Here is a 25,282-nt window from a genome sequence, read left to right as displayed (position 1 = left end):
GAAACCCCATTTCTTCTGAAAGAGTTTTCTGCGTATTTGTAAAAATTTATCTAGATATAGGTAAATGTAGCTCTGAAACTCATAAGCACCTGTTTTATATAAAAGCCATGTTCTTTACATGAAACTAGGCAGTATTACGAAACAACTATTGTTTTTCCTGCATTCTGAGAGTATTGTTTGTGCTGTGCACCAGATGTTGCATTCCTCAAGAAGATGAAACTCCCATAGGTTCTTCTTTGTCTCAGCTGAATTAGCGGTATACTCCAGCATCTCTGAAGAGGTATTTTTTCAAAGACAGTGCAATTAAGTGAAAGATGGAAGAATATGAGTAGAAAATGTGCCCACGTGGAAATGTCGACTGGAAATGCCGGTATTCTTAAAACAGCTTACCTGGGTTTCTTCACGTGCTGACTTCCGTAATTCATCGAGGAGGTTTTGAACGAATTTAAGGACAGACTCTTCAACTGTTACTCGTACAAATACCATCAAAGCGTCTTTGGGAGGTTTTTTTGCGTTGATGCTAGCGTAAGCCAGTGTTACCAGGATTCAAGCGCCTTCAGTATTAATTTTTGCAACAACTACCTGTATCTTCTCATCTTTCTTTCTGTCTTTTTTTCTTTCTCGTTTCTTGCAAAAGTGTTAAAAAGAGCCAGATTGCTAAGACACTAGGGTTCTCCCTTTATGTTTAAGGACTTAATGGCCTATTTTTCCGTGTTAATCCTTATCTGATTTTTGGTAGCGTTTAAAAGTGTTTGGAAAAACCTCCTTCAAAATCTAATGTCAGTTAATACTTTTCATAGGCTTACAGATTGCGGCCGTGAGTCCAGCAGACACCTGCTACGAAGAAACTTTGTCAACCTTAGGCTACGCTGACAGGTACACTTTCATAATTTGTCCCTCTCCGGTCTTGGTGCAAATTGCAGTCAGGTGCTGGGCAAAGTGACAAAAGATACCAGTTCAAAGTGACTGACGGCTCGGGATGAAGACAGAGTGAATCTGTCAATGAGCAAGGGCAGCACGCATATCGAGAGCTTATTCTTTATTCTTGTTAGCAAACGGCATATATTTTTCCAACTAAATTGTATGACAGAGGTAACGATTCTTCCTGAGAATTCTGGCTCGCTCTCATACGTGTGACTTACTTAATTCAGCTTCTTTCCTTCCCTTTCTCTCCCAGTAATGCAGCACCTCTAAAACTAAGCTGTAGTTTGGGGTCCCCCGGACCAAACGTGGTTGAAACGTAGAGCGTACAGGTGATCCCTGCTGCCAGGCGTTTGTCGTCTCTGCTTCCCAGTCCCAGATCCCAGCCATAGTGCCACACAGAGCTATTCCTTCCTGCCCAGGAGCAGCTTGCTTCCCGGCCACTTTCCCAGTCCGTCGGCTCCTTCTGGAGGAGAAGGTTCCCTCCCTCCTTCCCTTTGCTCTCCTCCTGCCCTTTCTGGGGCTCAGGACTGAAAACCGCTCTCTTTGCAGTCCGTTCAGGGAGGCTTTCGCTGGGACTCCAGCACTAATTCCTCCTTATTCCAGCTCCCGTAAAAAGAGGTCAGGCGCTCACACGTCAGTTATGGCAAAGCAGGTCATGGCTCAGTGACCTTGTAGCCGCAGCAGCCTGGCTGTTAGCGGGTGTCAGGAGCGGAAGATCTAATGTTTCCGGCCCCAGTTCAGTCCCGCAAAGAGCGGAGTTGCTTTCACGTGCCGACGAACGCAGACCAACAAACTCCCCACGCCTGAGCCAGCTCCATGCAGGGGCGGCTGGAGTTGTCTCTTCAGTGGATTTGTCTGCCTACCTGGCGTACCCGCAGTTACAGTGGATGAGCTCTGGTTTTAAGGCCCCACATACCAGAGGCCCAACAGCTATGGCTACATTGCTGCAAGTTAGGCTTAGCTGGAGAAGAGGAGGATGTTCCTGGGCTGGCAGGGGGTAAAACCAAACCAGGCTGTGATTGCTGTGATTGCTGGTAGCAGTACAAGAGAGGGCATCGGATGCTTCCACCCGAGGAGCAAAGTGGCCGCGAGACTTTTTCACTTGTGAAGTTCCAGAGCTACATGGGATATTTCTGAACAGGGAAAAGAACAAAAGAAGGAGGGGTCGGGGGGGTCGGGGGGAAAGTCATGTTCGACAGGAAATCTTGCTGTTTGCTGGGATTGTCTGGGTAACAGCTTCTTTTTTGTCTTTTGTGTATTTTCATATTGAAAAGGACAAAAAAGGTCAGGAACAAAGCAGTGGCAAACGCAAGTCCCAGTGAGCAGCTTATAAGCGAACTTGAAGGCTGAAAATAACAGAGTGTTGCCCAGACTGGCTGGGCTCGGGAGCACGGGGCGACCAATAGCCGATGAAACACGTACGTATTTCAGCATGAATATAGCTACAAAGAGCAAGTAGATTTTGACTTCCCAAAACGTTGTCAGGAGGCATTTTTGGTAATCTGTAACGTTGAAGAAGTATGGTGGGAATGCAGCTGAGGTAGGTCCGCAGGTGAATTTCTGACAAAGTGGGTGGCAGAGACCATTTTGAACAATCTCTGAGTTAAACCTTGTAGTTACCCTGTTTGTGTACGGCGATACGCACGGGAACGTAAGATTTCCATTTCCATTTCTCATGCAGCCTCTCGTATCAGAGGCGTTTTACAAAATATTAACGCCGGTATGCCCATTTCAAGTATTTCAGAATACTTGGGAGGGAGAGAGGAGACCTGCATTGCTCCTGCTCAGCCCTGACACACGTGCAGGAGCACACGCCTTGTTGTGCCACCCCACCCCTGTCTGGATTAGGACTCCATCTGACGCTGAGAGGAGGCATGTGAGAACCAAGGCCTCCAGGAGCCTTGTCCCGGGGGGGCACTCCCCGAAGGTGGATGCTCTCCCCTTACCGCCCGCTGGCCAGCTCGTGCTCTGCTTTATTAAGGCAGCCTAACAGCACTGCTGTGTTTCTGCCTGTCGATATGGGAGTAGTACTTACTAGTCTGTGACGGGATTTTTTCCACAGGCTTTTTTTTCTCCCCAGACACATTGCTTTTAAGAACTTAAAAAGAAAAAAACCCCAAACCTCTGCCTTTGAGAAATGGTCCCTATACTCGTTTGCAGCACTGGCATGGGCACATCCAGTTGCTCAAAGTCAGTTCCCTTGTCAAGTGTTGATGGTTTGCTCAAGGCAAAAGCCCCAAACAAGTGTAAGCAAGGATATTGCAGGCAGGAGTGAAAAATGTTTCAACTTTAAAAGTAAGGAATGCTCTAACAGGACAAGAGCGGGCAAACATCAGAGCTGAAGAAAGAGGTGGAAGCGGTTGCAGTTGGCAAGTATTTGCAAATCCCTTTAAAGAGGATTGACCTGGGTTGGTTCCTGTGCACGCTCTGGCCACAGTATTTTATTGATCACCTTCTGGTTAGAAGAGGACAAGGAAGAGCGCGGCTTTCATTTCCAGTTCGGGATGCTGACAGCAGCAGCAGCAAACATCTCGGCTGTTTGGCAGCAGGGTGGGTTTATGTCCCCGCGTGCCACACGGTCCCTAGGAGGTTCAGCTAGGAAGGGCTTGCTCTGCAAGAGGCCAGACCACCTCCCAGCGCGCGGCTCCCTCGCTGCTGGTCCTCGTCTCTCATGGCGTTTGCTCTTTTACACGTCGATACCCTGGTTAAAGCTGTCTTTCTGTTCACAAGAGGTGCGGTTTTTGCTGGCTGATGCGGAGTCCGCAGGCGACGTGGGAGTCCCGGCTGGAGGAGGCTATAACATAGCCCTTGGTTAAGGGTCCACAATAGAATATCAAAGCTCTCATGGGTTCAGATGACAGAATATCCTGTCTACTTCTAACTACATTAGAGTTTCTTGTTTTCACTTTGTTTTTATAAGAAATTCTTACAGAAATAAAAGATGCCAGTGAAGGCACCGAGCCACGTCAAAGCAGCTCAGACTTGTGTCGTTTCAAAGTCCTTGACAGGGAGAACCAAAGATTTTCACTCTAAAACCAGCCATGAGATAAACACCCCAGATCTTGGGGCAGGCGTGTTCTTTCTTCTTTTTAAAAAAAAAAACCCAAAACCAAACAAACCTGCTTTTAATTTTGGGCACGTTGCTGGAAGTAACCAATGTTAAACAGGACTTACTTAGCCAGACAGAAGCATTTCAGGAGGAGGCTGTGGCGTGTAAGAGCCAAGGAGCGCATGACGGGCTGCCCTGGGAAAGGAGGGGTCTGATGGCGACTTGATTAGTAAACCATTCAAGGCACACCTTCACTGAAAGGCCATACGCTGCTCCCCTCCCAGCTGCTCTTCGCAAACCATTTCCTTGCTTCAACACGGGTAACTGCCAGACGGAGGAGGCGGGAAATTCGCTACCTGCGTAGAGCGGCGACCGCGGGAAGAGGGCTGGGCTTAACGGGGAGAGCACAGCTTTAGAGGAATCCAGCGCGTTTTGTGGGGGTCTCTTGATGTCTGCATGAAGCATGCATCACGCAGCAAAGTTGCTGACTTAACCAAAAGTGCTTGATTTCTTCCTTAATGATCCGTGACTCCAGGTCTGGAGCTTCTGCCAAGAGAAAGCAGCGTGGTGTCGGTCTTCCGGGTCTAATAATTGCTTCCTGATCACGTTTGGTAAAATGCTGGGAAATTTAGGGACTTAATTCTGTCGGGAATGCTGAACCCCGTTTGGGGTGTATGGCTAAAGGTGGTAGTTCAAGTGCCGCCTTAGGCGCATCGGTCTGGACGATCGTATCAGCCTTGGCTGGCAGCTGTCACATGCGCTTGGGCACACAGTACTGTATCCTGTTCTGCTGAGGACAGCTCCTCATTCACTTACCGCATCAACTCGTTCTCCTGCGTTGATTTGCCTGGGGTTTGCTTTTTTAAGACAGTGAGATGAGCTTAATCAGGCTTCTATTAATTTTGTGTCTTCTACCTAGTGAGCTGTCGGATATAGCTTTAGAGAAACAATGGTGAGAAGCCTTTGCTGGTGTGGTATTGTTTTACTTGTGTGGTGGAGAGAATGCTTAAATTGGTAGGAGAGAGTCGCCAAAAACCTGGGCCTGTCGCCTGTGTTGCAAGCGCTTTTGCAGTTCAGCTTGTCAGGCTGCTGTTTGTAAAAGCATGTTTCAGAACTAGATACCCAAAAGCCGTCGGGACATGGTCCTGGGCAGCCTGCTCGAGGTGACCCTGCTTGAGCAGGGGGGTTGGACCAGATGACCTCCAGTGATTCTGGAAGGCCTTTCTCTTCATTGTGATTCCGTGATTCTGGAATTTGTGCTGGCAGCGGCAAGCGGTGTGATGGCAGACCGGTGTGGTATGCTGGAAATGTCTTGCTAACTCCCGTCTCCCTCTATTAGGGAGGCTGCGTGTGCGTTCTGTACTGGGACACTTAGCACCTACGTCTGCCTGTCCAGGTACGCCAAGCAATGTAAAAAAGAGCATAATTTCAGAACTGACTGTAGGAACTTTTGCTAGCTTAGCCACCACGTTAGACCGGGACCGCAAGTCTTGACTGAAAGTATAGTCGTGTTAGAGAATGGCCGTAGGAGGTAGCTGGGGAAACTGGCTCTAGCGTCAAGTTCTGATCTGTGTTGGGTCTGTTTGTGTTTCCATTGAAAGGGAAATCAAATCTATGGTCTGCATCAGATACAGGATCTCAGCTGTTGGGGGCTGTTGGGATAGAGAGCTGAAATTCTTTCTTCTTCTCACCTTCTGCTGTAGGTTCGTGCTTCTCGGAGAGCTTGTGGAGCACCCGCGCAAACTCTGCAAGACAATCTGTAGGCTGCACTTGAGTGAGAAAAGCCTGGTTGTAGAATTCTGAGACAGACCGTCTCTGTTGTGCCAGTGGCTTTTTAGACTCCAGCTTAGGTTTTGGATTAAATGTAGGGTTTTTGCCTAAAGCATCGGGGGGAGGTTTTCTGCCGAAGCGGGAAAGAAAGGAAGGACCCAGGGGTACTCACACAATCACCTGCTAACTCGCTCGCTACATCCTCCTTCTGCAGGAGTAAGCTATGGCAAAGCGCTAATTCACTGAACCTGACTACTAAGGTGCAGAAAGTGTCTTTTCCACCTACTGCTCCTCCAGTGCTTGTGAGTTGCTTCCTGTGTTTCTGGGGAAGATGTCATTGAACCAGTCATTTATAATAATTCAAAACACCCTGTAACTGTCATCTTCACCTGTTATTCAACAAAGGGGATGCCGTTTTCCTCAAAAGAACTTAGCTTTTCTTCCATTTCTGCTGCTTCTTCTTTGGCTTCTTCCCGCTCTTTGTCCTGTTTCCTTAGAAAGTGTGATCTGAAGAGTGTCACGCAATGTTGTCTGTCCTCTGATCACCAAGTAACACTTCCCTGAAATCACTTTAGCTTCCACATCTGGCTGAATGAAAGAATGACGCCTGTCAGCTGCAGCTTAGTGAGTCTCTACGTGCAAGAGGGCGTTCAAAGTTGACTGACCGTGTCTTGGGCAGCGTCCTTTCTAAAAGCAAAGGGGCTTTAGCTCTCCTTGCAAAGCGAGTGTGTAGTTTCACAGGTGTATGAGCTAGCATAACGGCTTACTGCCACAAAACGGAGACGGACGAATTCCCTCTCCTTCTTCCCAAGGCATTGTCCTGCCTCCTTCCTTGTGCCAACTTTTATGCTTGCTAGTTCTCTCTGCGAGCCAGTTTAACTCTCTAAGCTGGTGGAAAACGATCTACTTTTCCGGGTTAGTTTCCTGCCTGCTTAGGGAGCTAACTTGGCTCATGAAGTGCTCTAAAAAGCGTTCAAGTCGGTGCAAGGTAAGCCACAGGAATACAGTAGTAGAACAAAGGAGCAGAGGGAGAGATGGGAGGCGGCAGCAAGGCCTCTCTTTTGGTGGCAGGGAAGTCAACGTGTTTTGTGAAATCATACCTTCAGCTGCGACTGACCACATTTCTAGCTTTTCCTTCAGTGAGCCTATGACACTGTTGGCCTTTGAAACTGATTTTCGTGTACTACCGTCATGGCTGTACGTGATTCTGCTTGAATGTGTAATTTCTCAATTTTTTTTTTTTCCCTGGAGCTTTTTAATCCAAAAGTCAATCATCAGTCTACGAGCGGTGGCATGTTCCCTTCTTTGGAAATGGTTCACGATGTTTGGAAGTCATAAGCACCTAGGGTAAAGAAGAATGGTCATTTTGGCAAGTTGTACACAGACCACTTTGGTATAGGATACAGCTGGGAGGTTGGATTCTGGTTTACCCCTCAACATGGAGTAAGCCTGTGGCGTTTTAGACTAATCTGATGTCTAAGAGACAGGAATAGGAATGTGGTTGCAGTCATTGTTTTCAAAGAGAGCAGAAAAGCCGTTAGTGTTGGATAGATCTCTTAAAGGAGAGGCTTCATGCCTTTAACCTATCGCCATCTAACTATTTTCCCACTGTTTTGATTTCCCACTCATCCTTGGTTTAACTTAGCAGAATGATGCAAGTCAGACATCCTAAGAACCAGATTGCTATATGTATATCTCTATTGTTCATAATTTGTCATGGATTTTACCTTCCCGGCTCCCTATTGCCAAGCCAGGTGTCCAGAGAAAAAATGTTTAAAACGCCCGTTGGCTTACTAGCTTCGGAAGCCTGGGCGTGCCTGATGCTCCAGCTTTTATACTTTCACACGCTTTTATACGCAGTTAATAACTGCAGCATGATTAAATGTAAAGTGACGTGAATGGTCCAGGTGTTGGAGTGTTACTTATTTGATGGTTCTTAGCGGTGGTATTGGACTGATAAGCACATTTGACGTGCACTGTAGACGGGACTACGCTGTGTCAAGGTGCGAGCTGTGTTCAGGAGTAAACCAGAATCCGCCAGAGAAGAATTCTTTCTGCTTTGGTGGGGAGTTTGGGGTGGTGAGTGGTTTGGTTTTAAACTCAAATCTCCCCAGTAGAGTGTCTTAAAATTTGATTTCCAATTTGGCCACACAAAGTTCTGTGCTCCTGGCCTGTTGAGGTAGGCAGTGGCAAAGGCAGGGTGACTCGGGGTGACTCCTGGGGAGCATGCGGATGAGAAGTTTCCGGGAATGCTATGACCTGCCCTACGGGAAGATACTTGTTCACTCTTTTTCTTAAAACTCTCTTGCTTCTACTGTAATATATTACAGTAGCACTCATGAAGTACTTACCACACAGACTTGTTTTTCAGACATCTCCGTGCTTATTTACAAAAAAGGTTCATTTGTTTTTAATTCACTGCAATCATAGGTGCTCTTTGTGGAATTTTGTGCTGTTGCCTAAAATTCCTTCATGTACGTTGTCATAGTCAGTGTTCTCCCTTAAAGCCGGACTGACGAACCGAATATTTGAAAGTAGGCTACTTTGGCGGGGGCGGGGAGGGGGCGTTAATTGTTCAGTGTTTTCATTGACGATCTGGATGATGGGGCAGAGTGTACCCGCAGCAAGCTGGCTGATGATAGGAAACCGGGAAGAGTGGCGGTACACCAGTGGGTCGTGCTGCCATCCAGAGGGGCTTCGGCAGGCTGGAGAAACGGGCTGACGGGAGCCTCGTGCAGTTCAACAAGGGGAAGTGCAAAGTCCTGCACCTGGGGAAGAACAAGCCCATGCACCAGTATATGCCGGGGGCTGCCCAGCTGGAAAGCAGCTTGGCAGAAAAGCCCCTGGGCGTCCTGGTGGACACCAAGTTGACCGTGAGGCAGCAACGTGCCCTTGCGGCAAAGGCGGCTGACGGTATCCCGGGCTGCCTGAGGAGGAGCGTTGCCAGCAGGTGGAGGGAGGTGACCCTTCCTCCCGTCAGCACTGGTGAGGCCACACCTGAAGTGCTGTGTCCAGGCCTGGGCTCCCCAGTCTCACAAGAGAGAGATGGAGGTCCTGGAGAGGGCCCAGCGAAGGGCTACAAAGATGGTTAGAGGGGACTGGAGCATCTCTCCTGTGATGAAAGGCTGGGAGAGCTGGGACTATTCAGCCTGGAGAAGAGGAGGCTCAGGGCGGATCTCATCAATGCATCTAAATACCCGAAGGGAGGGGGTAAAGAAGACGGAGCCAAGTACTTTCCAGGGGTGCCCAGTGACAGGACCAGAGGCAATGGGCACAAGCGGAAACATTTAAAAGACGCTCTTCACCAACCCGATAGATCTGTATTAGTATTTGGTACTAAGGGTTACTCGTAAAACATATTCATTGAAGCATTCCAACTAAGCTAAGCCAGCATGCTGGTCAAATTGTGGGGCTTTTTACTCTCTGGAGCCCCTAGAGGCAGTGCAAAAGTTCGTCCCGCTGTCGCTTTGAAATGATGACAAGTACCAAAAAGCAAACCCAGCAAAACTACTGCAAAGAAGTTGTCCCGCTTGGAACTTGACCTGTGCCAGCTGTGGCTGCTGGCAGTGGTCAGGCTGGCCGGCTGCAGCCGCGTCCTGCAATACTGGCTTTGCCATCGGCAACAGTTTTTTCCAAATGTTGACTTGTGCTTAGCGCGGACCCTGACTTACTCTTCCTGCGTTTCACGCGCTCGTTGTTTCCATGCTGGCAGAAGTTACTGAACAGAGTCTCAAATGGAGTGCTTGTGACTTGAAGTACAGCAGATCCCAATGCCAATTCCAATTAGTGCACGCTGGAAGAAACAATCATAAAACTTTCTTTGCAGGAGAACATGTATGGTACAGTTAATGCAGTAGGCTTTGTGTGCACATTGAAGTGGCTGGCTGTACTGGTTTGTAGCACAGGGTAAGGGTTCTGTTTGATGCCTGAGCTGGTCGGCATGCCTAACACCCAGGAACAGCGAACTACGTCTACTATCTTCCTTTTGAGGCTTCATGACGAAAGCGGTGCTGTTTGAACAAGATAACTAAATCTGTCTTGTCTTCCAGAGGCTTTTTCAATAACCCACAGAACTTGCAAAACACTGCTACTTAAAGTGGTTTGTATTTCCATGCGTATGGAATATCTCTTATTTAGCCACCTCTTTAGTCTTGCAAATCACTTCAGCTTTTAAGTTTTTCCACAAAAAGCATCTCTCTTGACATGCTGAAAGGTGACCTCTTTGTGGAGCACCTACAGAAGTGTGGAAACTGGCTGAAAGGCCTAGAAATTTTTGCAGAAGACTGCAGAGATGTGATAAGGACAGGCAATAGGAAGGAAAGGACTGGAGTAAGGAATAGGAGGGTTTAAGTATAGAAGAAAATCAGTGTTTTAAAGTGCTTGTGTGGTGTTTACGTCATAAGTGTGTGGAAAACTACTCTCTGCTTGATGAGCTGTGAAAGTCTGTATCGCTTGTAATGTGAACATCTCAAGAGTACATTTTCTGGAAGAATTTGAGAATGCAGGTAGTTAAGAACTCGGTATTCCTTAATGTGCAAAATAAACACGCAAAAAGCGGACAAGACGTAAATGATGCGTGAAATCTGCTAGAAGACAATTGACAATAAATAATGAAGTATAAAATCAAGGGAAAGCACAAATGGAGACTTATACCTGTTGCCGAGAAGCTTTTTAAAATACGGTTTTTCTCAGATCGCCTCTTACTAACCTATGTGAGTCGACTTGAACCCAGTCTATTGGGGTTATTTTCCCCTGTTATTTGTCTTGTCGATACCTCTGCATCACTTCTTGTTGGTGATCTCATAGGCATCAGAAAAGCCAAGGATTCTCCTTTTGCTCTGCTGTGAGATCAAAAACCGTCCTGAGTGCCACTTTTTTAAGGAAAAGAGCTACAGGAGATGGATAGGAGATTATTCACTGCAGACTGATGGAACGTCTGTCAATCTCAGAAATAGTTGTGGCTGGCAGGAGTCTATTTTTGCATTTGTTTCCTTATTTACAGTGAAGAATGCGAGACCTAACGGCGCAGGTAACGAGCAGTCTGCTGCGGTTTCCAGAGGGGACTATTCAGGCACTTGGGGAAGATGAGATAAGCCTCGACTCTGTGCTGCGCGGGAAGTTTTCTGGAGGTGAGCATTTTCCTTTAACTTCGGTCTTGGTATGAAGTTGTTATTGCCCGGAGGTTACCTGAAGCATAGGGTCATAGTATCAGCTGTGTCCGGGTGGTGCTGTTAAGATGCATCAGGTATCGAGAGAACAAAAAGGATGTTTTAACTATTAAAAATGCTAAAATTAAAACGTTAGTAGAGTTAAACTTTGACATTACAACCACCCGCACCAATCTTGTGCTATGAAAATAGTTTACTTAAACATGCTGAGTCAGTGAGCCCTCCTCAATTTCTAAAGAAACAAAAGGCAGTTTTCAAAAAGGTAAAAGCGTTGCTTTGGGCCCTATTTATTTGCACCAGCTCAAGCTCTGTGACCGTCATGCCATCGCACGCAGGAATAGTTCTTCTACAGTGTTACAGAGGCAACCCCCCCTGGTTTTTCCTTTTGAGTCTGACTAAAAACAGAAGGAAGAGGATAGCACTGTTAAGCGCTGCAGCCATATTTCCAAAGTATTTGACAGGATGCAGATGAGTACCCAGTGAGAGTTGCTGAAGGTGGCTAAGCAGGTTAGGGAGTTGACTTTCTGGGTGACCTGAAAGTAGAGCTGGGTGCCTACCGGGATGTCTAGGCTTCTGTTGAGACCAGGTAGAGTCTCTCTGCCTGACTGTAAGGGCAGTGATCGAGTTAATACTTCCTTTGAGTTTGAAGTAGGTCAGTGGAACAAAATGTGTTAATTTCTTTCTGTAATCAGCACGTGTAAGAGTTTAAATTTACTAACACGGTGCCCATTTTAAGATAATTTCCTGTTGAAGTCCAAATCCCTGCCCAAAGTCGGCATGTGTCAAGTAAAATTAATACACTAGAAATGAATTGGCTTAGATTGGTTATATCTGAAGTATGCTTTGAAATATGCTTGTATTCCCGTAGGGATTGAGAGGATTTCCAGCAAAACCAAGCTGAAAACGGTATAAAGAGTATAGATCAAGGTATTGTAATCTTTATCCCAAACCACCACAGTTCTTCAGTGCAGGAATGACAAGTAGAGATGCAAAGTAATAAGGTTGTTAATTTTAAGATGTATTGCTTGAGGATTTCAATGGGTGATTTTAAATAATGGACCAGAATTAGGTAAGTCGGTCTTCCTCTGTTAGGTACTTTTATTGAAGGGAAGGGGCGGTGACTGTGATTTTTTCAGTTGTTTCCATCTTCTGTTGGAAATTTGCTTTAGTCAGCTTTCTTTTCTCTTACAGGGAGAAATGGCCTAGCATGGCTGGCGCGTGGTCCTCAACTCGAGGTAGTGAACTCTGTGACAGGAGAGCGGCGCTCTGCATATCGTTTCAGTGGAGTAAATGAACAGCCTCCCACTGTTCGTGTGGTAAAGGAGTTTTCCTGGCAGAAGAGAACTGGACTGCTGGTTGGGTTGGAAGAAGCAGAGGGAAGTGTTCTCTGTCTGTACGACCTTGGAATATCAAGAGTGGCTAAAGCAGTTGTTCTTCCAGGAAGGGTACGTCCTTTTTAATTGGAGAAACAAAGCCTTTATGTTGTTAGGCGCTGCATAATCCTGTTTCGGGAAAAGCTTTGGAGCGTCTCTTTGTAGGAGGTATTTTTTCTATGTTGCACTAACATACTGCCACTTCAGAGGATCCAGTCAAGAGAGCCTTGATGTAAAATCTCGGCCTTAACGGCACCATTGTCTTTTGAGCTTACTGATCGTAAAAGAAGTTTTCTGGTTTTGTGGTAGAGCACGTAGTTACCTAATTCTCCACTTCCACAAAAAGGCATTGAAAGATACCTTTTTTGGGCCAGAGTGAAAAGAAGAAGACCCCACTCTTTAAAGAGCCTGTAACATACTTTTCCTAAACGGTTAATTTCTGTCAGAAATACCGTCTTTCTTTAAAATATCTCAAACCTCCGTAGCTGAGCTGTGCGTGACTTAGACACATTCCCATGAATCTCAGGCTAGCAAGCAGGTGACTTGAGAGCAGAACACATTTTTCTGTTGAGTTCGGGTAGGAAAAAAGAGCCTTTAGAGAGTTATCCGACAGACTGTTGAAAGATCGACTTTCAGTCTGCAGTCCTTGAATCTCTGCTTATTGACGACTGTGTTTGTGTAGGTGGGATACACTGGTGTGACGTTACTAATTTTTTCTGTCTTCTATAACCCGTAAACTCCAATGATGTAATGTCCCCTAGTCTCATTATCTTCATGTAAACAAGAACCAGCGTAAGTTAATAGAACATCAAGATTCACTCCATCTTTATCCTCTCAGCATCGGCAACAAATAAATACTTACTTATTACTCAGCTTTCCCTAACGTGATTTGGTTTGACTTGCTAGCATACAGGTGGAGTTTTGTTTGTTTGTAATGCTACAGTGCGGTTACCAGTAGTAAGCATTTGTACGGTGGTAATTTCTGAAGATAGGAGCCGGGTTGGTGCTCCTCTGTGTTAGTTTGCCTATCATCTGGGTAAATCTGGGCGTTTCAGATGGAGAGGCAAGCTGTGTGCTGACATAAGCCTATAATCAGTAAGTAAATTGTGGCTGTGAAAAATGACATAGCTTTGTTAGGTTTTCTTTCTTAAATCTAAGTAAGCTGGGAATAGGAAAAGGAAAGGTTAAGAAGGATCACGTCACATATTGGATCTGTGTCTGCAGCAGTGATTTGGAATAGAACGTGGTTATAACTATCACTTGTGTTGGGGAGTTTGTCTACACCACAAAAAGATGGTTCAGGAGAAAATATGAAGAAGCCTTGGGGGTGGGGGGGGGAAGTTGGCTGTTGTGTGGTAAAGGTTATGAATATTGGAATAAAGCCAAAGCTTACCTGAATTTCTGCTCTTCTGCCCTGAATGCTCTTGATTCCAAGCACGTTTGGTCTGTTGCTTTCATTTTGCTTCCTATCTTTTTCCTATTAGATTAGTTAGATCAGCATAGACAGGACACAGGTTGTTTTAGGCTGGCTTTTTAAATTTTTGTTCACATTCATAAAAGTGCTGGTGCGCATTTAAAACCTTTTTTACTTTCTCTGGTGGTTATTTTTCTTCTAAATGAGGACGAGTGTAAATTTCACTAGGGCAGCGTGTCCCTTCAACACTTTCTGAAAATGTTTCGTCCCCGTGGAAGTGGTGTGTCTACCGTGCGACTTGGCCGCTGTCCCGCCTGACTTACCGCCACCACGCATCCTAATACCTGTTTGGCAAAGAAGGCATAGACTGCATCACAGTGCTGGTGGGCTGTGAGCGGTGGGAGAACTAGATGTAGTTTTGTCTTTCTTAAACTTAAGTCCCTTAAATATGGTAAAGTTTCTGGCATATAACTGGTTTTCTAAGTTTCTTAGAGCTAATTGTTTCTAGGTAGGAAATGGAAATTGGTAAGCTGTAATACTAGAATGCACCATTGAAGTTGAAGTTAGTTCAGTTAAATAACTGTAGGAAATCTAGTAAATGGAAGGCAGTAACAGATTTTTGTGCAGGGCTTCCCTCCCGCCCCCGCCCCCGCCTCGATACAATTGGGAACAATGCTTTGTTTTTATGTCTTATGATCCTGTATGTACTTTCTTGTTTCCGATGTGCTAATTCTGGCTCCACTCTTGAGTGATTTCTCTTTGGCTTGTCAAGCAGCTTAAACAGTAACTTGTAGTTTTCCTGTAGGTAACTGCTATAGAACCCATAACTAATCACGGAGGACCCAGTGTGAGCACTCAGCACCTACATCAGAGTCTGCGATGGCTCTTTGGAGTGGCAGCAGTGGCTACAGATGTTGGTCACCTACTTCTGGTTGACCTTTGTTTGGATGATTTAGCTTGCAGTCAGAATGAAACAGAAGCATCGGGTAAGCCTGCAGTTTTTCAACTTGAATTTAGAAGTAAGAAAACTTGTGTCTTGTAAATAAACAATATGCCCCCCACCTTGAAGATACGAGTGTGCAGACATTTATGACCCCTGATTGCAGGTGGCGGTTTGACACCTTACAGTCCTGAACTGACTAAAAATGGGAGTGGCTTAATACTCCTTCTAATGCTGGAAATGCCCCCCTGCCACCAAGATCCCTGTGTCACTCTGATTCTTGCCAGTGAGGTGTGGGAATTTTACCGTCTGAGTCCGTGCAGCTGCCTGATAGGAAGTTGTGTCAGAGGTGCCCTATTTCTTGGGAATGTTCTTCTGCTTCTGTTAATTGGCTCGGGGCAAATTTTAGTCTTGTTTTTTGAAATAAATCCGACTTACCAAAAGTCATGCATTCGGGTGAATGAGATCTCTAATTTGTGTATTCAGCTTGCATACGCTGTTTTGGCCATTACAACAGTGGCTTCAGGAGCTGATGCCACTTCAGAGAGCTTCGTCATGAGGCCCAAAGTCCTGACTTACAGAGTCCAAGAAGAATTTGCCTGTGAAGGTTACACTTTTACCTGGTTTTGAAAGACGAGTGAGAATACCTGTCCAGTCGGAGAGTTCTTATGGTCTTTGAATACATACAAAATGGAGATAGGAAAAAAAGTGTTGCATAAGTGGGTATTCTGCCTGGGACGGTAGAATTAGATTATGTCACGTTTAAAATGCAACCTAAATGGCATAACACGTTCATTTATTGCGTGGTTTTGTGTGTGTAGGCCTAGAAGTTGTCACCAGAATTCCTGCTGAAGTTCCACAAAGAAGAGAAACGGTGACCAGAGAAGGGAGACATCTCTGTTTTCAATTACAAAATCCTTCAGGAACAGCGATATCAACCCTGTGCTACATAAGCAGAAGCAATCAGCTCGTTGTGGGTTTTTCGGACGGCTACCTGTCACTATGGGATATGAAAACTTTGGAGAGGGAGTAAGTAGGCCTTTACACTTGGCCATGCCTGGAGGTGCCGGCGTCTCAATTTTTTGCCTAAGGAAGCATGTTAATGTCAAGAGAACTTTTTCAGGGACTGGAATTTTGAGTATAATCTTGGAATGTTTAGAAATCCTCTTGTGGAACAACTATTAAGTCACACATGGATTAAGTGGACCGCCTTCTCCCCAGTGGACTAGGACTGTTTTCCTTAGTGTGCCTGTGGATTGAGGAATTGTGGAAAGCATGCTGCTTTGGGTTGTGTCAAGCAGCGAGGATGTGACAGAGCTGATTTGTATGAGACCGTTTGTTCTACCCGTGGTATTCAGTGAAAGCAGGCAATGTGTGTATTTCGATGAAACCGGTTTTAAAAACTATTTTTCAGGACCAGTTCCTGCAATTAGGGCATACATTGGAAGGCTTAAGTATGTCAATAATGTGATTTTGGTGACAATATTCTCTAAAGTGTCCAGGATGAAACTAGTGAGACATGAAAAATCAATAGCTGATGTGTGCCGGAAAATATATTCTTTCCTACGTTTCAGGCAACGATGCATGTGAATGAAAGTTTGCTTGGGACACTTGGAGATGAGCACAAGGGACATGTGAATTTGTAAGCAGCAGAAAAACTAAGAGACGATTTTAAATCTGCCAAAGAGCAATCTCACTTGAAATATTTGACCAAATTGAGATAGGGATTCACTTGAGCAAATCTGCAGTGACTCTCCAGAAACTATTGGATGCATAAAGAGAGAGAGTGGAGCAGTAATTAGGTGGCAAGAATAGATTGTGAAGGTACAAATAAGGTTCAGAAGTCTGGAAGAAAAATGCTTTACATAGTCCAAGTAAAGCAACGAGAAACTACTTCTGTTTGGCGCTGGTTTAACTTTGTGCACAGAAGATATGCTGCATTTTAAGTTCGATATTGGAGTAGGCTACAACAGTTTGGACAATCTTTTGCCTGGCAGCTGAAGTGATCGTTTATGTTTCTCCTCCTCCTCCTCCGGCAGAGGAGGGCATAAGCCCAGGTTATTGCATTTGACGGTCAGTAATTTCCTCACCTCTTGGCTGTTGCGTAAGAAGTAGTCGCTTCCTTGACTCACTTGTTTGAGATGCAAGTATGACCTTCTGTACTTTGAGGATAAGCATGTAAGGTGCTCTTTTCTCAGAAGATGCTTCTACCCGTCTACAAACAGTTAGGGCCAGTAGGCTCACCTTTTTTCTTTTTCTTTTTTAAACCCGTAGGCACCACTCTCAGCTTGAAGGAGGACGGGTTCCTGTCTATGCTGTTACTTTTCAAGAGCCTGAGAATGATCCTCGCAATTGTTGCTACTTGTGGGCTGTCCAGTCTACGCAAGAAAGGTGAATAAAAACTTCGTATAAGCCACTGAATTCTTCTTTTTTACATATACTTGTTCCCATACAGTTAATACATGTGTATTTGTTTTGTTTATTTAGCTGTGCAGGAGATTCTCTCGGGTACGGAAGGTGTTAAGCCTACGATGCCGTTTTTTACAGGATTTAACAGACGTGAAGAGGGACCTCCTAGTTCCTACCTTCTGACAGAAGGCAAAGCAACAGTGGCTGTAGTTTTGTGCTTGCCTTCTTAAATGACTTCTTGTTTCTTGATGACTGCTTCACGATTTGTTTGCTGTTCGTACCATGGTATTAAAATACCATTAAAAGTAGTTGAGGCTGCAGATCTAGACACACTAGACGTGCCAATGTGACAGCCTGCCAACCTGCCCCTAAAGGAGGGAGGTGAGGGTATTGCCGATTACCTTGTGCCAACTTTAGCAGTCTTTGGAGCCTTCATGAGCCAGTTCAGCTCACGTGGCAGAGCACGATCGCTGTTCAGCAGAAAAGTCAATGGTTTCCTGCTGGGCTGATGAATCACATGAGCGTGTGGAAGGGTGCAGCGTATGCAAGAGAGGGACTGGGACTTTGGTGGTAAGGGAAGGGGAGAAAGATCTCCCTCCTTCAGCATCAGCAAGCTATTTCATCAGCTCAGCTGTTCATAGCGTGGCAATCTTTTTAGGTTTGACCTTAAAGCAGCTTTGATCGAGAACTCTTCACTGTGCAGAGCTCTTTCCAACAAGGTTTAGTCCATACAACATCTAAAAGCTTTCAAACTGTATGGTTAGCATTTGCCCCTGAAGCTGTTAGTGTCAAAATTTCCTCCTCTATGTTTTAGCGTCCAAATGTGACCGACTGCCATGTTTTGGGAAGTGCTGTTTTTCTTTTCAGCAAGAGCATGCTATTAGGAAAACTTCAGTCTTGATCTAATAAAATGGTAATGAGGACTATAAAGCAGCTTTGTAATCAAATGTCATAATTTATACCTTTTTCAGTGAAGGTGATGTTGTGAGTTTACATCTGTTGCAGTTAGCATTTGGTGACAGAAAACGCTTGGCATCAGGACAAGTCATGTACGAGGTAAGACGTGCATGTGTGTGGAAGGATGAAACTAGTACTAAATTTTCTCGAAGTGAGTATCAGTTAAGCTGGCAGGGGTAATATTTACCATCAAAATTCACAGATGAATGAAAAGGAAGTAATCTCTTGCTGAGTCTTCTTGGGCATGGCCTTTGTCCATAGGTTTTGAAAACAAGTCGTACAATTTCATACTGCAGTGTTGAGTGTTCCAACTGGATTCACCTGCAAAGAGCCCAACTGAATTCAATTCCTGAAGAGGAAGCAGCTTTTACAAATAAAATTATTCTTCATTTAAACACCAAATTAATGGCACGTAGGAAGAGAAGACGGGGCTATCCTCTTTTAAAGTTACTTGTAGCTACAGCCTTAGCAGCGGCAAAGACCGTACCTTGTACTGTGTGCTTCTTTGGAAAAAACCCCATTGGTCTATAGCCGTTTCTCTCGTGGCTGCTTTGTTCTGTCTCAACACTTTAATGTTAAAATGGGGGACCTTTTACTATGCAGCAATTCTTGGTCATCTTATTTTCCTGAGTAAGACGTGACGAGTGTCAGCTTCCACCTCAGAAGGCTGAAATGTTTAAAAGCAGCTTCTAAACATGCGTCTCCTAGAAATTCCCGTTGCCACTCTTTTAAAAAAGCACACAAAGTGATTAAATACTGTTGTTGTTGTTGTGTTTGTGACCTGAGAAAGCTGTGGTGTAGTTAATGTGAGGCTTTTAACCCTCTACAGACTATGCAACCAGTAATGCATTCACAGGCTTATAAGAGGTGTCAGGCACCAGTCTCTGGATGTGAGATATTTCACTCCCCTGCTGTTTCTGCTTCCCTGTGATGAGTGTTGTGGAAGACTGAAACAGGAACCAATCTTACGAGGTAGCTGAAGAGAGAACTAAACAGCTGGACCCTCTGGGGCAAAAAGACGGGCTCTTCAGCTCGCTTCCGGATGAGCCACTTACACATGTAGCTTCATGCCAAGACCTGATAACACCTACTGCCAAAAACCCCCAAAACTAACTCCCAGCCCCCCCAAACCCCCAAAAGGTGCATTAGGACAGGATCTGTGCTCCACAGCGGACACTTTTGGTCTCAGAATACTTGCTTGTAGTCACAGATTGCTCAGTACTACGTGGCTGTCTGCCTGCGTGACTGGCTGAGTCAAGTTTCTTGTCTGTCTTCCGTGGCAGAAAATTTAAGAGGTGTTCCCAATTGCCAGGCCAAGTCTGAGTAAACAAGGAGGACTACTGTTGACCCTCGTTCATTGAATAGAGTTCATGGGAGCTTGAAAGACTTTTCTACTACAGCAGTGCTTTACTTTCCAGGAATCAGTCTTGAGGCTATGAAACAGCGCATCTTTGACTTTGTGTCGTGGTAAAAGGTCACAAATAGGACTTTTGGAACATGTGGCACTGTCTTTTTGTAAATGAGCCTCAAACTTCTGTCTCCATTGCCTTCAAGGCTGGTTTAAGTCTGTGCTCAAGAAATCAACCTAAGGGTGTGTTTAAGTTGTGCTTTCAAAGATCTTTTTTATACCACCTCGGCAGCTGCTAAATCTCGTGCATCCAGTCATGGTCACGGAGCACATCTTTACCTTTGTCCTACACAATGCTTGCGGATGGACAGAGTGTACAGCCTCTACTTTCGTATCAGAGTCTGACCAGTGCACCTCATTTGAGAAGTGTCTTCGTATTTTACTGGTCAATAAAGTTGTTACTGAACATCTTCCATACAGTGGGGTTCCTTAACTGAGATTTGCTTGCCCCAGCGTGGAAAATGTGAACTATACTGGTTTGCTTTAGAAGCTGTCTTAGGCAGGACTTGTTTGATATTATTTCCCCCTTCCCCTCCGCCCCAACTCTGGGGGGGACTGGCTCCCCCCCAACATTTCTATGTGAATAAAAGTTGAAATTTCTAGCAGTGAAAATTCACCTCTAACAGGTTTATGGAGTTTTAGTACTTCATCTGATGAAGCGGTCTTTCGAATGGTGGACTTGTTCAGGACAACTTTTATTAAAATTGGCTTTAGTGATTATTCCTTCTACAATAAAAATGAGGTTCTTTGCTTGGGCTTCATGCTAGTTTTTCAAAGAGGCGGTTTAGATTTTTCTTATCTACTCTGCACGTCTCTGTTATGTCCAAAGGTACTTGATAAAATAGAATGAACTGTGCATGCTTCAGAGCAAAATTTAGCATTTTTCTTTTTAGTCATGTCAGATTTTTTTTTTTTTTTTTTTTTTAAAGCCAGTCTCGATATTTATAGGTAGCATTTCCTAGAACGGTTGAGAGAAAGCTTGTCTCTTCTCAGATTAGGTGAATTGGAGGTATCACATCAAATCATATGAGAATGCGTTGTGTCGTGCCAGTTCATTTTAGAGCTCTGAAAGTTTGGGAAACTTGGGTCGAATGTGGTATGATGGATTTTTGGTTGGTTTTTGTTTGGTGGTGTTTTTTTGTTGGTTTTTGATTTTGTTTGGTGGTTTGCTTGTTGGGTTTTTTTAATTGTAGAGCTGCTATTTGTCCACAATACACACAATTCATGTGTTGCATTGTAGACAGTTTGAATGTATGCTGTATTTGGAAAGACAGTATTTCAGTTAATGCTTACTTAGAAAATGGTGGTATCGGAGGTTCAACACAACCCTGCTGGAGTTTCTGTATATCTCAAAGTAGTTTGCTGACTCTGTAGTAATTTGTGATCCTAAACGCGTTGCCCATGTGCATCCCACGTCCCCTCTGTGTTCTGCTTTTGCTGTTGGCTGTGCTTGGTGGAGGAGCTGAGGGATATTTCACCCATTAGTCTCTGGCAAGATTAGAGGAGGAGCTGGTAAGAGCTTACGCGGTTTGAAAGAAGATCGTTAACCAGGAAGAAGTTCTCATAGCTACTACAGAGAGATGCATTTTCGCTCTAGTGGTGTGCCTACGGATAATAATACCTCTCGACAGAGCTTTAGCTGCTGTAATGCCATGACTTCTCTAACTTCATCAGTTCTGTAATCAAGACACGGAGCAAAGAGCTTTGCGTGCTTATGTGTTACGCTATTTCAGATATCTCTTTGTAGACATACGTTTAGGTTTGTAAAGGAACCTTGATGTTGCAAGGAATTCTGCAAAACATGTTTAGAACTGAATAACGTTAGGGAAATGCTAGATTTTGAAAATGTGCAAAGCCTTTACAGCCAAACTTGCCCGTTACGATTTGACACTTAGTTCTCTTGCACGTCAGATGTCGTTTCTATTGGCCATCAGAAATAAGCTCATGGGAAATACACGCTGTACTGTGCATATTCTACTAGAGGTATACGTTCTTTCATGTTTCGGTATAACGTATGTTTTTAGCCCCAAATGACCTTTTCTCTCTCCTTTTATTTTTTCTGCAGGGTTTGGAATACTGTGATGAAAGGTACAGTTTAGATCTCACGGGTGGAGTCTTTCCCTTGAGAGGGCAGACCAGCAATGCCAAATTACTCAGCTGCCAGACTGTAGAAAAATTTCGCAACCACGTTGACAGAGAGGATAGCGTTAATGAAGGTTTGTTCTGATGTCCGTGTTTGGCTATTCTAAAAGAAACGGTTTTAGAATCCAAGCAATGAACGCTGTTCTGTACCCGCAGTGTGAAAGTCTTAAATATCTGTATAGACTAGCTTGTTGGGCTTCTTGAAAAAGGCAAATTGGGTGCTTAAGTTACGTGGGGCTGCTTTAAAGGACAAAATAGGTTTTATTTTATGCTTGCTGACACGCTACAGCGACGTATGGTGGGGTCATCTGTGTAATGCTTGTCAGTCGTTTTATTCCTCCAGCTGTCTTCTTTGAGCAATAAGATCATCCTCTCCATTGCTTAGGAATGTTACCTGAATGTTTTTTTTCCTGTGCAAACCTATGTCTGCATCTGCATCCAGTTGGTGGCCGGTCAGTTTCTGTTTGAAATAATTATCGGTGATCTGGATGAGGGGATCGAGTGCACCCTCAGTAAGTTTGCAGACGACACCAAGTTGGGCGGGAGTGTTGATCTGCTCGAGGGTAGGAAGGCTCTGCAGAGGGATCTGGAGAGGCTGGATCGATGGGCCGAGGCCAACTGCATGAGGGTCAGCAAGGCGAAGTGCCGGGTCCTGCACTTGGGTCACAAGAACCCCATGCAACGCTAGAGGCTTGGGGAAGAGTGGCTGGAAAGCTGCCTGGTGGAAAAGGACCTGGGGGTGTTGGTCAACAGCCGGCTGAATGTGAGCCGGCAGTGTGCCCGGGTGGCCAAGAAGGCCAATGGCATCAGTATGCTTGTATCAGAAACAGTGGGGCCAGCAGGAGTAGGGAAGTGATCGTGCCCCTGTACTCGGCACTGGTGAGGCCGCACCTCGAATACTGTGTTCAGTTTTGGGCCCCTCACTACAAGGAGGACGTCGAGGTGCTGGAGCGTGTCCAAAGAAGAGCAATGAAGCTGGTGAAGGGTCTGGAGAACAAGTCTTATGAGGAGTGGCTGAGGGACCTGGGGTTGTTTAGCCTGGAGAAAAGGAGGCTGAGGGGAGACCTTGTCGCTCTCTACAACTACCCGAAAGGAGGTTGTGGCGAGGTGGGTGTCAGTCCCTTCTCCCAGGTAACAAGCGATAGGACGAGAGGAAATGGCCTGAAGTTGCGCCAGGGGAGGTTTAGATTGGACATGAGGAAAAAATTCTTCACTGAAAGAGTGGTTAAACATTGGAACAGGCTGCCCAGGGAAGTGGTGGAGTCACCACCCCTGGAGGTATTTAAAAGACGTGGAGACGTGGCGCTTAGGGACATGGTTTAGTGGTGGACTTGGCAGCGTTAGGTTTACGGTTGGGCTTGATGATCTTAAGGGTCTTTTCCAACCTGAATCGTTGTATAGTTCTATGATCTGCCTGTCCAGTTTGTCCTCTCTAAACCTAATAGGTTCCTGCACCTATTAGGAGTACACGAGTTCTTAAAGCAGCAGCTTTCCTTGTCCATATACACAGTTAAAACTCTTACGACGTCTTTCCTTACCTTGCAATAAGTCAACATACATCTCTGGGTTTACAAATTCAGTTATGCTCTGACCATATCTTTGAGCCTGCTGCAGCGAGAACTTTCATAGCCTTTTGTTTTGACTGCGTTATTCACCTTCCCTCTCTGGCCTTAACGTATGTCTGATGTTGGAAGGAAGACACTTGCATGATCATTCTAGGCTATTTCTGTTTATTGTCTTTGATTTAGTCCTGAAGTGGCAACTTCCACCTCTTCTGTGATGCCATCCTCTATCAACCGTGTGTCAAAATCTAATAAAAACGCCTTTGGATTTTCTCCACTTGTGTCATGTTTCTGAGGAGAGTGCCTTCTAAAAACTTGTTAAAAACAAACAAGCAACACCCCCCACCCCCAAAGAAAAAAAACCCCAAACCCAAAACAACAACAACAACAACAACAAAAATGCCTTTCTGTCTCCTTTTTACCAAGTATGAGGCATGGAGAAATACCTGTGATTTTTCGGATGGTTTCTAATTAGCTTTTCTTCAGGTTCTGTTCAAGTTAAGTTCTAGGCATACGTGAGCTTCTGTTGGATGTGGGTTGAGGCTGGCAATGAAGCTGTCTTCTGAATTGTGAAAATAATGGATATCTTCAAAGGCAGATTCAGCGGCTAACAAAAGTGAAATGGCACAGGAGCTCACAATGAAACATAGTAAAGTGTGTGAGGATCCCTAAACGGTAATGATGAATTCAACAGAGAACAGAGAAACATTTTGCCAAACAAGCTGTCTCCTTCTTCCTTACTCTGTTAGGGCAAATGGTATACCACATTCTTTGCTTCCACCTGGAGAAGGCACTCTCCCCAGAGAAGACAGACCATGCCACTCGTTGAGAGAACCGGAGTATACCATTGTGAACGTCTTAAGTTAAAGACTTCATTCCAATTTCCTCTTTGTTGGTTTTGGGGTTTTTATTACGTATTTTGTGTGCTAATTGTGTTCTTTCCCTCTGAATGTGCTGGAAAGGAGCTATTCTTAAGACTTGTAATTGCGTCAAATCTGGAAATTAATAATGCCAGCTGAGTGATACAAGTGTATACGATAATGACTGGTATGCTTTCTAAAAGTAGCAATGTACGTGTCCCTAGCATAGTTTTTTTGCTAAACTATTCATCTAGCTAAACGTCTTGATCCGCTCTTGATGGATGGAAAACTTAATTAGCTGGTAACTGTGTGTTTGGTTTGGCTTGGAACTGATACAATTGGATCAAGAAAAAGGGGCAGTATGACTGAAAGCTATCACGGAGCTGTTTGCTATTCTGTACTTTTTTTTTTTTATTATTCTTAGTAAGTGCTGTGTTTCATGAGTGATGGAACAGAATCAAGCCCAAACAGAAAGCGGTGTTTAAAACTATCAGGTGTATCGTCTTTTCTACAAATAAGAAACCACGTCTTGTCTTTTACAGTAGTGTCTCCTGAGACCAGCGTATCAATCTTCAGTTGGCAAGTGAATACACATGGTCAGGGAAGACCATCTACTTATTTGGGTGTATTTGACATTAATCGCTGGTACCATGCTCAAATGCCAGATTCGCTAAGGTAGATTTTTGTTAAGTTGTTTTCAATATCCCTACAAACAATTCGTTTGAAAGTGGGCGTTCAGCTTATGCGCTTGTTTTCTTTAAGGCCAGAAGAATTCCTTCACGATTGCCCCTATTTCGCATTGTGGTCGCTGGATACTGTGGTAAGCGTGACTTCTCCAAACCTCATTTTGGATATTCTGGTACGTGAGCGGAGTCTAAGCCGGGGAGTTCCTCCTTCTTATCCACCACCTGAGCAGTTTTTTCATCCAAGCACCTATAATTTTGGTAGGTATTTCACCGCTTTTAATAGCGATAAGCTTAAACGGAGGTCAAATGCCATTTATTGGTTCTCTTGTTCGTTGTTTGTCACTCAAAACCCAAACCAAGCCAAAACACCCCACAAACCCAACTCTAATGACGTTGTACTAAGAAAGCATTTAGTGTTGTGAAACATATCTGACGGTCTGCTGCGTTTTGGGTTTGGGTGCTTTTGTAACGTAGCCTGTGAAGTGGCGATGGTTATAAAATGAAACGACTTTGAACTGAAGCTGAAAGCACAGCACCTCGGCAGCGCTAGAGAGAAAATTCCTACACGCAGTAATTTTTTTTAACAAGTTTGTAAGTGATGTGATGAAGAAAACAGGTAC

At 44.8% G+C, this 25,282-nt stretch overlaps 1 protein-coding gene across 1 annotated transcript in view; it reads left to right on the top strand.

The window, feature by feature from the left end:
• Positions 1–25,282, top strand: part of LOC143158377 (protein ELYS-like) — a 46,880-nt gene that overhangs the window by 10,287 nt on the left and 11,311 nt on the right. Inside the window, exons 2-10 of the mRNA XM_076334240.1 lie at positions 10,746–10,872; positions 12,103–12,356; positions 14,504–14,684; positions 15,460–15,667; positions 16,913–17,029; positions 18,019–18,103; positions 21,478–21,628; positions 24,519–24,651; positions 24,739–24,920. Of these exons, the coding sequence (XP_076190355.1) occupies positions 10,752–10,872; positions 12,103–12,356; positions 14,504–14,684; positions 15,460–15,667; positions 16,913–17,029; positions 18,019–18,103; positions 21,478–21,628; positions 24,519–24,651; positions 24,739–24,920 (1,432 nt within the window). The 5' untranslated portion in view covers positions 10,746–10,751. The remainder of the gene's footprint in view (positions 1–10,745; positions 10,873–12,102; positions 12,357–14,503; positions 14,685–15,459; positions 15,668–16,912; positions 17,030–18,018; positions 18,104–21,477; positions 21,629–24,518; positions 24,652–24,738; positions 24,921–25,282) is intronic.

This window comes from Aptenodytes patagonicus, chromosome 3 (genome assembly GCF_965638725.1).
Source record: "Aptenodytes patagonicus chromosome 3, bAptPat1.pri.cur, whole genome shotgun sequence".
Taxonomy (NCBI): Eukaryota; Metazoa; Chordata; class Aves; order Sphenisciformes; family Spheniscidae; genus Aptenodytes; species Aptenodytes patagonicus.
Note: the sequence above shows the minus strand (reverse complement) of the source record. Positions and strands in the feature narration are given on the sequence as shown.